Genomic DNA, 13,815 nt, shown 5'->3' with positions numbered 1-13,815 from the left:
CTGAAAACCAGATATTCAGTGACATATGCCTAGTGTTAGCAACCTCTTCCCAAGCTCCACAATAGCTTTTAGCAGGTGTCAAGGCTACTGTGGTGCAAGAAGGACTGAGACAGCACATCATGAACACAGTTACTCTTAATCAAGCAACGGTGTACATTCCTCTAAGGGAAAATGGTCTAAGGACAGGGCCCCTATTATCACATCTCACTTGCAGCAGGACTCCACGGTTTACTCCTCCGGAACGGAAGTGGTGGCGCTGTGATTGGTCACAAATATGGGAAATTAACTCCTTTCTCAGAGCTAAACACTCAGTAGCATTTCTGTACCTGCAACGATCTCCATAAGCACAGCATCCTCGCTGAAAATACCTGCACACCATAGCGGACTGACTAGTGTAGAGGTCATGGGAGTAACGGCAGTTGTCTCCTTCCTTGCAAACACCATGCATGAAATACCTGAAAGACAAAGCAATTCAAAGATAGGTCAAGCAGAGACATGGAAGTGCTATACGGCATTTGAAGGATTCCATTATGGGTAACGCAAACAAATAAGCCAAGAGGGTTGCCAATTAATCAAGAGTGCCGGATACCCAAACTCTGCCCTACCCCTTACTGAGAGGAATCCAAATCAACTAAACCCCATCTCACTGGAAATGCCATTGCAACAGCCCCCATGCCTGGTGGGACCCTTCCTGTTCCCCCAAAGCCACAGAGAGATTCTACGCAGCAGGCAGACAAGCTGCCCAAGAGCCTCCTGCAAACCTAGCTCCTGACAACACAAGGCAAGGCTAGGGACGAGGAGGCACCCCATGATTAGGCCAGCTCATAACCTCTGCTGTCAGAAGTTCAGCAACGGCAAGAGACGTCAAGCTGGCGAGCAGGAGAAATTGGTGTGGAGCAGGCAGGCCCTCAAAGATGCAGTGGTACAGTGGCTGAAGAGGAAGAGCATGTCCTCTGGGCAATGCTGGTTAGCTGAGTGTTCTGGATAATGAAGCTTTTACTGTAACGAAGCTTTTACTGTACTAGAATCAATGAGAAACCTCTTTGCCATGCACACTTTGTCAAAAATACAGATAACATTCACCGGGATCAAGACCTATGGAAACAACTGGCTCAGTTTAGGCGACATCGGTGGTTAGGTACTCAGATCACCATTTGCCTCAAGCAAGGGGACACATGCTATGAGCCACCAGCTAATCAGTGCTCTTTGCTTATGCAGCTCGAAGGTGTCTGAAACAAGGGCCTGGATTATATCAGGAAAGGGACAGAGATAGGAAGCTGCCTTCATATCCGTAGGGAGGAGAGCACCCGTTAATCAACACTGACCTCCTCCTCCGAGTGAGATCACAGAGCTCAGTAGGGTGCTTGAAACTTAAACAGCTCCCTCTAGTGAAATGCTGAGGTTAGAGACGTGGCTCTCACCACCACGGAACTACAGAAAAAATGTTGACATTGCTAAGACAAGCAGGTGAAGGGGCTGTGGAGGAGACAGACTTCAGACCCAAGCCTCCCAGGATTTCAGTGTTATGGAAACACAGACACAGATCAACATGAGAAGCCCGCAGGCATGGACACAAAAAGCCAACATACTGTAGCAGTTGAGAAGGCTGTCTAGGATCTGGGAGAGCAGGGTTCAAATCCCCATTTATTAGCAAGTACGTCTACATAGTTCATAGGGCTTTTAGGCAGGGCAAAATTCTATATATAAAATACACAATTTAGAATAATATAAAACCAAAAGCCGAGCTAAACAACTGATAGCAAAATCATTGGCCAAATCAGATGATGGCTAGGAACTCAAATCAAGACAAAATAAAAGAAGAACAGAACAAACCGAAGGAATTAAATTCCAGAATGATAATCAACCTGTATTTTAAGCATTTCCAAGTCAGAAACGTATTTGGCAATTGCCAGTGTAGTATCTCTGTCATTGCTAGAGAGAAGGTTAATGAGACAGTAATCACTTGGAGGCCGTTGAAAAAGACACTAAAAAGGGGGGGGGGACAAGGATGCCCTCAACTCTATATAAAGTCTACAGGAAATAAGAAAATGTTCAGTAGTTTCAAGGATCTGGAAACCACATGGACAAAAATTCAGATCACGTGGAATGTTGGAAAATCTTCCCCAAAGTTCTGTAATTAGTAATGCATTAAATCTAGCCAGAAAAAAGCAACAATGATAAACTGTGAAGTAAAAATATCCATGGCAGACAAATGGGCCCAAAGGTAAAAAGCCCAAAGGAAAAGGTGAGCAGATGTGCTTAGCATCAGGTATGATGACATCTGACCTATCTTGCAACTCAAGGCTGCTCCTCGATGCAGCAAAAGCTCTGCTGAATCCCAGAGCGAGAATCCCGAAGTTGTTATTTCTGCAAATACTCACAAAGGGGTCACACTTAAGGCATTCAAGTAAAAGAGAGCTCGAAAGCAGTAAATTTAAGTTCATTTTATAGCAGCAATCTCAGCCAAGGTAGTTAATGATTTTATGCTGGCTTGGAATCAAAGAGTTGAAGAGGACACACAAGAAGGTACTCCCAAAATTGCATGCAGGAATGACATCTGAATGATTTCCATCTTAGGGCTATGAGCTTGTGGCCATATAAGGACTCCGCGTCTTGGTCTTAAACACCTGGAGCACCTGGGGAATAGACTTCCCCCCATGGGACTCCTAAGAACTCTGGACAGCAATGAACATGGTGTTGAGAGAGAAGCCGACTTCTGAGTAAAATTCCACTTAAAGAGGGTTTTTCTCTGCGCCGTACAGCCAACAACAGGTGTCAGCCACCACTCCCCCACACACAGATTGTTACTCCACCAAGGCCGTTTCAGCAGGCCTACTAATTAGCTCACTAGTTTCAGCTGGAAGAAATTGGGGGGGGGGGGCAAGAATGTGCTCATCTTCCTTGGAGACAGCATGATGACTGGCTGAAGGAGATCAGGAGGTGCATGGCCCATGTTCATTAGAAAATGCAGCCTATTCTACCAAGCCACACCCCATCTCATCCTATTTCCCTTCTCCATCCCTAGTACCAGAAGAAGACTTGGTTTTTCTACCCCGCTTTTCTCTATCTTAAGAATCTCAAAGAGGCTTACAATCGCCTTCCTTTACCCACAACGGGCACCTTGTGAGACAGGTAGAGTGGAGAGAGTTCTGAGGGAATTGTGACTGGCCTAAGGTCACCCAGCAGGCTTCATGTGGAGGAGTAGGGAATCAAAACCGCTTCTCCAGATTAGAGTTCATTGCTCTTAACCACTACACCATGCTGGCTTTTACTATATGCTACATCAATAATGGATTTTGCTGCTTGTTTTGGACCAAATTTGCATTTGCTAGATCTTTAAGAAGTTAAGACCTGCACTGCAGAACCCTTACTCACTAAGTGCATTTAAGAAAGCCAGTTTTATTATTTCCTGTGTGCTTGAACTATGCAATGGAACTATATTGCTTTCAAAATCTTTTTATTTCCTTTCCAATAAAGTTTAATTTTGCTTTATGGTACATTGCTGTGAGTCTCCTGGTTCAAACCCGAGTGAAACTTGGTTACATTATCACAGAGAGCTACACTCCAGGGTCTCGGGTTGCAGACAGAGGAGCAACTCTCTCAGATCAAGGCAGGTCAGCCTTGAGACATGGTTCCAAATGCTAGTTGTAGAACGTCACAGACAGAGATTCCAGGAGAGAGAAGAATGAAATGGAAGACCCCCGATAACTAATGTACAAACTTGTTCAAGATAGAGGCTATCTAAAGGCCAAGACTGTAGCTGCTGATGCTGACTTAATTAAAACCATAATTTGCAGCCATTCTGAGGTAAAATAAGAAATCCCCACCATGCAATGATTTTCTTGACTGGTGTTGAGCAAGTCAGTCGCATGGCCCACATCTTACAAGGCCACTGTAAGGACAGAACAGGTGAGGGAGAACCATATATGCCATGAACCTCCTGGAAGAAGGATGGAGGAAATGTACGACAGAAAGATGAATGCCTGGTCCATAAGGAGCTCAGTGTTCACACTGAGGACCAAGAAACTGAGGACCAAGCCAGACGTAAGCACCATGAATGGTGCTTCCACTCCCCCCACTTTTTTATTTATATTTTATTTTATGCAAGCATTAAACAGTTACAGAAGGATCAAACTTATTGCAATCAAATAGCTTACATAGTACATATAAGTATTTCTGTATAATACATAAGCATAGTATTATAACCAAGTACATTGTTTTGAAATAAGTATAACACACTAACAGAACATAATGTAACTGAAATATACACAAACAATTCAACAGTACTAATAATACTAAAATTGTCGAGAATTAAGTCTAGTTTACTGGTTTTTAAGCTTTATTCCATAAACAACTAGGAGCATTGTTCTGATAATTTGAATACCAGGTCTAAGGAGCGAAGTTACCATAGGTTAGATTCAGTTCAAAAATAAATCATCTGTCTATAAAGAGGATTTTTTGGGATTACTTCAGCCTCAGCCATATAAGAAATGATTGGATACCAAGTCTCAATGAACGTGGTTTCTGATTTATGTGAGGGTATATTTGAGGTGTGGAGTGAGATCTTGCCCATGATGAAATGATTCCATAAATGATCTGGCCAGGATTCTATAGTGGGTGGGGACTTATCAAGCCAGTTAGCAGCTATTTTGGTTTGTGCTACCACTAGTAAAGTGTGAATTAGTCCGGTCTTACTTTTGTTACCATGGAGGTCTGACCAGTTGTTCAAAAGAAAGGTTTGTGATAGAAGAGGTAGGTTTACTTGTGTAATTAACTCCCCCCTCCCCACTTAACTATTAGGCATGCATAGCCCTGTTCAGACTGGGACCACAGCACACGGGGAAAGGGGGATTAAAGCCTTCTGCCTCCATACCATTTTCCTGACATCAGTCGTGGAGCCACTATTTGCCCTCTTGGGAAAACATGCAAGTACCAACATGGGTATCTGTATGTTCACCCCAGAGTGGAAAACAGTGACTATAAGGCTGTTTCAGGTCAGGAAAATCACACAAATGGGAAGGAAAGCGTTAACACCCCCTAACACATACACCCACCCCCGCAAAACCATGATCCTGATTTCCATTCATTGAATTCCCAGTGTTCGGCGTGGCCCCTATGTGACACCAATTACAGCAACACACTAAACAAATCACAATATAAAGATACCATTCCAAAGGACACACATTTATACCTTGGGCAGACAGCCACTGTCTTTCTGCTTAAGCAGTTAACTCTCCTTCCTTCTAGGAACAGGAGTGTGTGTGTGTTTCTATGCAACAGGCAATCATGCCAAGAATCCCATGTCACACAGAATTGGGTGCATGCATTCATCAGGATGCAGCATTAACTGAAGAGTCTCTGAAAACTGACACTCAGGGCCATTTCTCTTTCATTGGCCTCTAGCTTTCAGTCACACCATGCTTCAAATATCATAAATATGACAAAATAATATTAACCCGAGTCCACATAATGTAGATATAACTTAAATCTCCGAAATTTATTTGTAACTGTATCCCAAGTGCTGAAATATTTAACGGTTCAAGATTAAGCAGTATGGTGAGAGGCTTTGCAGATGTCCCTGACTGCTAAAATTTAGTTCTTTTGGGCCTTCCTTTCAGCGCTGATATTACTCCAAAACAGCAATGTAACAAAATGGCACTAAATATGAATACATTTATGTGTGCAATGATGTTGTGGGGAAAAGCACAAAGACATATTCATGTCTAAAAACTGGTTGTCCTTGAAATGTACCCTTTTTGACTGGTAAGTTTTTTATGTTTCTCTACAGATTCCTCCTTGAAACAATACACACATTTATTTCCATGTTTCTCTATTGCCAAGAAGGGGATTGGATCCCATGTAGGATTTCTATGGATGGAAGAGAGAGGTGTGATTTTTGCTGATTTCTGCAACAGATCACTGACTTTCCCCCTCAAGGTGTTCTTGGGGGTTCCCCAGGAGCAAAATTTCAGGAAGCATGCAGGGCTGTAGTGGTGTGTGTGTGTGAGGCAATGAAGTTGTGGCTTGTGGAAAGGAAAATTCAAATTGTGGAAAGGAAAATTCAACATGCTACGTTTACATTACATCTCTTATCATAGAAACAAACTGTTGGACTCCCAGGACAGTGGAAAACACAAAGACCAAAATGATAATTCTACATTAACTACTAGCTGAGTTAGTTCCAGAGGGTAGCCATGTTGGTCTACAGTAGAACAGCTATAATCAAGGCCAGTATCACCTTACAGACCAACAAGATTTTGGGGTATAAGATTTTGAGAGTCAAAGCTCTGACAAAGGGAGCTTTGGACTCTCCAGAGCTTATTTCCCAATAATCTTCTTGGTCTCTAAAGTGCTACTGAACTTGACTCTAGCTGTTCTACTGATTTAGTGGAGCTGAAGTTCCCATGAAATAGCTAAATACTCCAGGGAGACATCAATGGTCAACAGTCAATGGCAAGACTTCTAAAACAGAAAAAAAATTATTATTCTGGCTTCTCCTTTTTACGCAAGATGCAGTGTATCTACCAGCTTCAGAAGTTTCTATATTACAATACATGGAAATAAAGCCTACAAAAACATAAAAAGGAAAAACAGCTAAGAGCAGAATAATTAACACATCAATAAAAGCCAAAACAATTATTCTATGAGCAAACAGGATGTGCAATTCCACCTTAATTTTAAAAAATCAGAAATCCCTTCCATTGATTTAAACAACAACAGATTGTTATCATAAATTAACTAATATCTGTGTAGTATAAAGAGGCTCTGTTTATAAACTGATCATATCTTAGCAACAAAGCATTTTACCTTGGCTCTAGAATCTGAACACTTACTTGGAAGTAAGTTACAATAAAATGAAACAGGATTTGTTGATACAGGTCAGCATCTTTCAGGTAAGGCTGCAGATTCTGAATGTTTTATTTGATAGATTTGATCTTAATTTGTAACCCCAGAGAAAAAAATTCTAGACCAAAGGATTCTTTATTTTAATGAACAAAGCAACCAGGAGACCAAACTCGCTATCAGCAGATTAGGTAAATACTCGAATCCCACACATGCAGAGCTGCTCTCGATAAAGTTTACTGCAACAACAGGATATTCAAAAAGCATTCGCTAACTTAACTCTAGGCCTTCCAACAGCAGAGAGACTTTCACAATATAAGAACTTACTTAGGGGCAGAGGGAAGACAAGAGAAGCATCTAATATGCCCTGAACAGAAGACAGAATGCATTTCATATCCCCCAGAGCTCAAACAGACTAAACACACCCCTGAGCTGGAGCCAGATTAAATTTTCTAATTGCAGAATGGAACCTTCCTACCTCCCCGCCTTCCATTGCAGCCCCTGATCTCCAAAAATACGAATCCTAGATTATAGTGAACCCTGAGGAATGACATGGCGAACGGTCTGAAGTGGGAAGGGAGAAATCTGTAGAAACTGTCCTGTGTCAGTATTTGCATTAATAAAACTGCTCACATGCTGTCAGCCCTCCAGTATCAGCACCACACCTAGATATTTGATTTGATTTATTACATTTCTATCCCGCCCTCCCGGCCAAAGCCGGGAGCATATTAAAACATATGCTGGAATAACAGCAAAAAATATATATAGTATCTCCAAACCCTGCAGTAATTCCATGTAAAATGGGCTTGGCACCGGTGATGTGTGCTTTCTGGGGAAATTTGAATTGGATTATATTTACATAATAGGAGTAATGCCCGTTGTGGGAAGAAATACAATGAGATCTGGGCGGCTACTCTACTCTGCTGATCAAGATCTACTTAACATTACCAAACTGTAGGCAGATAGCTTCTGCCCATGTTGGAATTTTTCCAGCAGTGGCTCCTACTCTGTGAAATGGCCTTTCTGAACATTTTATGAAGACCCCCATGTTGTCATCATTTCAGAAGCAATGCTAGGCTGAGTTATTCAAAATGCATGCACAATACATGAAGCTCCCTTATACCCATTCAGACCACTGGTCTATCAAGGTTGGCACTGTATTCTCTGACTGGCACTGACTCTTCAGAGTCACATGTGGAGAACATGTCAATGGTCAATGATATTTGGCTGTCTTGATTTTGGGTTTTAATTATTATTCTGAGTGTTAAATGTTACCTGTCTTGAGTTCTTTTGTAAGAGAAAGGTAGGCCAGAATGCCTTTATTTCTTCCCTGCCTTGGCAGGCTCAGGACGGCTTACATGGAATTTTACACATGTACACAACTAAAACAAATATAGGTAAAATCATAAATAATATAAATATAAAAACATCACAAAGTGCTAGTGCTAGATGGTTCATATATGATGGCGGGCATAGGCAGCATCCAACAAAACAAGCAATCAGATACCATCGTAGTCTGGGTTATGCAGGCTGTTAAATGATGTTAATACTGATGTTAACATCGAGACCAGGGCCTCAGTCTGTATGATGCAGCCCCCTAGTCAAAGGCCTGTGGGCATGAAGTGCCACTTTTGTACAATGATATTTGACCTATGCAAATTTAATTTCAGTGGTGCCCATACCAAATTCTTACTGTGTTCAATACAGATGGCTAAAGCCAGGTTCCAGTTGGAGCCATTCCAATTCAGTAATAACCTGGGCAAAGCCATAATACAGACCAGCCTGAAAATTTCAGTCAGAAAGATCTCCAGTCTAAGGCTGCATACCTAAGCATATTAAGCCATACCTAAGCATATTTGCTTAGCCCATTCTGTTAACTTTTCTAAACCTGCAATTTAAAATTAATCTATAATGTATATTTCCAAAGGAATTCGTTTCTAAAACAAGATCTGAAGAGTCATATAAATTAGATTCTATTGCACCCACTTCTCTTAACTATTTGATACTGTTTTAGTTATCCTAGCAATCACTTATCGTTTCACTCTTTGGGATAAGAAGAGCAGTGTGAAAACATCCCTTTCCACAAAGGAACGACTCCATAGCTGTCTAGATCTGTACCCTGTTTGCTCTGTAACAAATAACTGTGAACTTTGGGTTTCTGCTTAGGACTCATGTGTTATGACTTCACAGCTATTGTCTGTACTTTATATGTATTTATTCTTGGTAAGCACTCCAATTTAGACTATTCATAGTTTTCAAGCCTCCGGCAACCATTAGAGGAAGATTTGTGAGGATTCAACAGGTGAAGAGATGGCCACTCCATTGTCTAGTAGCTATTAACCTGGTAGGATGCAGAACATTAAAATAAATTTGTTTTGCCCTACATTTTGGTACTTCCACAATGGAAGCAGCTGGGGCCAATGAAGTGGACAGGCACAGGCCTGAAAGCATATACTTCCACGAAGCAACTTCAAGCTACATCTGCCGATCAGAGACCATCAAAAATCTCCCATATTTGTGCTTACAGGTAAACCTGGACATGAGATGCATCAGAGCATTCAATCTGTTATTTATCAGCTAGACAAAACCAGATTGTCATTGAAGTCCATCAGCAGGTTAAAACTCTCACTAGAAAGAGGCCAGTATAATGAGTTATGGACCTCAACATTCCTGCTTAGAATAAATCCAACCCACAACCCCTTTACCTAGAAATTTTACAGCAAGCCTTTGTCATGAAAGGGACCAACGCCCCCTCATTTAGCACTGCCAATTTTTCATTATAAGTAACTAGATATTTTTATTCTCCTTCGCCAAGATAGACCAATTTTACCTCCTTCAGCTTTGAACACAAAAGTAACATAAAATACATATAATTTAGTTTCATTGACAGTTTACAAGCAGTTGCCTTGTTGTTCAACTCTCAAAATTTGATGAAAGCTCCCACGAACTGGAAATTATTTTCCAGCTACTAACGACACTGAAAACGTAGATGTTATTCTTCTGTGTATCCCTTTATCTTAGATTAACACATACATTTGCAGCATCCATCACTTCTTACAGAAAGTCTTTGTTCTGCAATACAGAATGATAATACTGACTAATACAATAAGAATTTGAGATACTTTCAACTATTTAATTTTAAATGTATATATTTTGAATGTATATATTTAAGTAGCAAAATAACTATCTTTCTGCCTTATTGGTTGACCAACTATCATGAAGCCAACGTGTAGGTGTTAAGCATCATCAAGTCGCTTCCAATTTATGGTGACCCTATGAATTAACAACCTCCAAAACGTCCTATCATTAACAGCCTTGCTTGGGTCTTGCAGACTAAGGGCTGTTCCTTCCCTTATTGAGTCAATCTCATCATAATGCCAATACTAAAGTTAACTTTTTTAAAATATGGAAAATGAAGATACATTTCTGAATGCATTCTATGCCATCTTGCTTGGATACCTTTTTTCTCTTTTATAAGAGGAACGGGACAATAGTCTATACTCTTTTGTGTTGTATGTATTATGTTGTATGCATTATCCTTATCGTACTGCATTGTTTTCTACTTTCGTAACTCCATTTCCTGCACGGTTTGACATATGTCAGATACTTTTTTGCTCTGTTTCTACTTTTTGTAATCCTACTCATATTGCATTGTTTATTAAATCTCTGTTGCTGTAAAGTAAATAAAATGACGGTCATGTCACGTAATCCTTTGATATAATTATTCAGCCTGTAAACCTAATCCAACAGAAAACCACTTTCAAAGCATAATTACAAAAACCTTTGGAAAGATTACCTCTAATTTCAATAGTTACATAACAGGAACACAAATTAATCAGGAAGTGTTCCCTATCAATTTCCACCCCCAAGAACACCCCACAAAACTGAAGTTCATTGCTTCCTGGGTTACCCGCTGCTCCTTGTCCCTCGTCTGTCCTTTTGAGTTACAGGGGGACACTTCTAACTACTTGGTGATGGTGGGAATCTCATATATAGAGAGATGACCTCTTTGCATCAGACGATGCAGAAACAGGGAGCAGAAGGAGAGACTTGTGCTGCTTCTAACCTTCTCCAAAGTCCAATGCAAAACAAGAGAAAAGATTCTGGCCCTTCCAGAGTTCTCTGAATGTGGAGGAAGGAACTGAAAAAAATGCCTGGCTTCTCAACCAAACTAACATTTGTGGACCTCTGTCTAAGGCATGTGTACTGTAGGTTGCTTTGCTTTTATTTGCCGAGTTGATCTGTATCATAGAAAGTCTTCTTCTTCTTCCAGCTCCTCTGTATTAGAAGCCCAATGTATGTTTAATCATGGTAAAATAACAATGTATTTTATTTACTGACTTCCAGCATATCTATGGGACCGCCTCTCTCAATATACTCCCCCCCCCCAGCGCTGGCCTGGTGGAACTCTCTGCATGATGACATCTGTGCCCTGCAGGACCTAAAACAGTTCTGTAAGACGGAGATGTTCCGCCACGCCTATGGCTGAGGACATCAACAGTCTACCATCAAGCCTGGCCTCCTCCATCTCCTCCCCTAGGGAAGGATGTATAATGTCTAACACCATCTGATTAGTTGTGTTTACTGCTGGTTTATTGTTTTTAAATTTTAATCTGCACACACACACACATGTTTGTATTCTTATGTCTTGCTTCAGCTTGTTACTGAATGGTAGCAAAAGAAGGCAAACATACCATGTACAAGCCAGACTAGACCCTGTAGCTAACTGCATGGTACACGGGGAGCAGAAGTCATATTTTATTTTTCAGTTCCTCCCTGGCTAACTGAACTGAGTACTGATGGTTGTGTTTCGTATCCTATATTTAGCCTAACATGACTAATTTGCAGCACAACAACTGTATATAAACAGTTTATATTTACATATATGGGGTAGAAAACGTTCCATGAAAAAACGTTCCATCAGAACATTGTCCACCACACATCATTGACCACAACAAATACCATTCATAAAAATCTAAACCAATTCATTCGCTGGTGGATATTAATTCAAAATACTAAAATAAGGGTCTTACAGAATAGCATGATTATCTTCAACTCTTCTCAAAGCTACAATGCATTCTTAAGACATACATACCTTCTATCTAATCACTGGAAGCTGAAAAGCTATGAACAAGTATTACAGGAAACACAATTCTCCCAACCAAGCACTGTCCCCAATTCTTTGATATAGGATTAACATACCTGAGCATCCTTAATCTCTGTTCATTAACTCTTATTTCAGGCACACCTACGAAATATCAATGTGTCTTACACATTGATATGTACCTTTTGATGTCAAGGGGCTACAGTGTGGGGAGGGTTGGTAACAGGCTAACAGATATTCTTTTTGGACAACCCTAAGAACTAGTCTCTGTGTTTAAGGATTCATACCACTATAAAGCTATATTTCCTAAGCTTTCTAAAAGTGGCAGGCGCTTCACTCATTTTTAGTATAGATATAACCAATTTAAAGAAAGAAACTTACTAAGATCAAGTGATTTCAAGACAAAAGAATTAAAGTTAAGAAAGCATTTACCACTGTCTATTAATAACCAGAATAGCAGAGGTTGCAAGTGGGCCTGACCCCAATGAGTCCTCCCTTTCTAAGCCAAAACAGCTCTGGAAAGGGCCCTGCCCCCTCCCCCAGGCTTTAACTGGCAGAAATTAAAGGTTTCAACAGGCAGCACTGCCAGTGATTGCCTGGCGACAGCCACAGAGAGCATCTGTTTCTAAGAACTACAGCTACTTGTATTATTTTGGGAGGTTCACACCACTCTGGTTTTTGTTTTTAGATTGGGGGGGAGTTGTTTGCAAACCTGGGGCTTTTTCAGGTTTACAGAAAGGTCGTCTCTGTTCATGGCTCCAGTCTCTGGATGCAAGTATCCACAGATCTGGCCCTGTTGAAAATTAGATATACTGAGAAGCTTCAAAACTCACAAAAGAAATCATACTGCAATGGGACCTGGCAACTGATCAGAAATAACAAAGACTATATAACACTCTGGATAAAAACTATACCCATTAACACTTAGTATCAAGGATTTCCCCCCCAGCACTGAATATTTAAAAAACAATCCGATCTCACTCACTAGATCAGGTTCAGCCAACTGGCAGCCCACAAGCAATTATATCCAGTCCCCAGGGTTTCCCTTAATTATAAGTCACAGTGTGATACACTTTTGCCTCCAGTTTCACACCTAAGGAAATTGTTCTCGAAATCCATAGGAAACTAAAGACTACACCCTAATGATGCATTTGGGCTTTGTGTGTGAACTCCACAAATGACTGAGCATACCTGCTCCTTATCAGTCAAACCTTTCAAGACAGGTGACCCTAACTGTATCTGTGACGCACACAAATCAAGAATAAACTGTCCCCAAACCTTACAGAAAACCCCATACAAGGGGTTACTGAGCAGCATGCAAAGGGATATTCTGTCATAGGACGGGGAAGAACTCTGTCGGAGAAAAGCAAATAGCAACAGGATGGGACAAAAAGAAAGAGGAACAGTAGCCTGTACCCGACCATTTCAATGAGCAAAGTCTGAAACCCCACTTCAGTCTAACGATGGACGCATTCCAGCGACCGTACAGCAGACCCCACCCAGGGGGATCCAACAAGATCCTAAACATCACTAGGGGAACAACTGTGGCCGCGAAGCAAACCAATGACATCATCTTGTCAGCCACCAGATAAGAAAACCTAACCGACTCCAAAAATAAAGAAGAAGCAGTCAGCGGCGACCGGATACCGCAGGCTGCTACTCACTCAGACCCCTGCTACAGCCTCCGCCGCTGTTTTGTTTTTTCGGGGGGCGGACTGTGGACTCGGGGGAGACCCGGGCTTTCGTCAACTGAGTTTAGTCCGAATCAAGAACAAACAGGCAGCACGACCTGCACAGCCAGGGAGGATATCCGACAGAAGAACGCGCTTAAGAGAAAAGAGACGCAGCCAAACAATGCCTGGATATAT

General features: G+C 41.2%; 1 protein-coding gene across 1 annotated transcript in view; it reads right to left on the bottom strand.

Moving 5' to 3' along the window:
• MKRN1 (makorin ring finger protein 1) overlaps nt 1–13,815 on the bottom strand; it is a 28,896-nt gene that overhangs the window by 14,650 nt on the left and 431 nt on the right. The window contains exon 2 of the mRNA XM_015409306.1: nt 327–455. Within this exon, the coding sequence (XP_015264792.1) occupies nt 327–455 (129 nt within the window). The remainder of the gene's footprint in view (nt 1–326; nt 456–13,815) is intronic.

The sequence above is a fragment of the Gekko japonicus genome, unplaced genomic scaffold (genome assembly GCF_001447785.1).
Source record: "Gekko japonicus isolate JY-2015 unplaced genomic scaffold, Gekko_japonicus_V1.1 scaffold515, whole genome shotgun sequence".
Taxonomy (NCBI): Eukaryota; Metazoa; Chordata; class Lepidosauria; order Squamata; family Gekkonidae; genus Gekko; species Gekko japonicus.
Note: the sequence above shows the minus strand (reverse complement) of the source record. Positions and strands in the feature narration are given on the sequence as shown.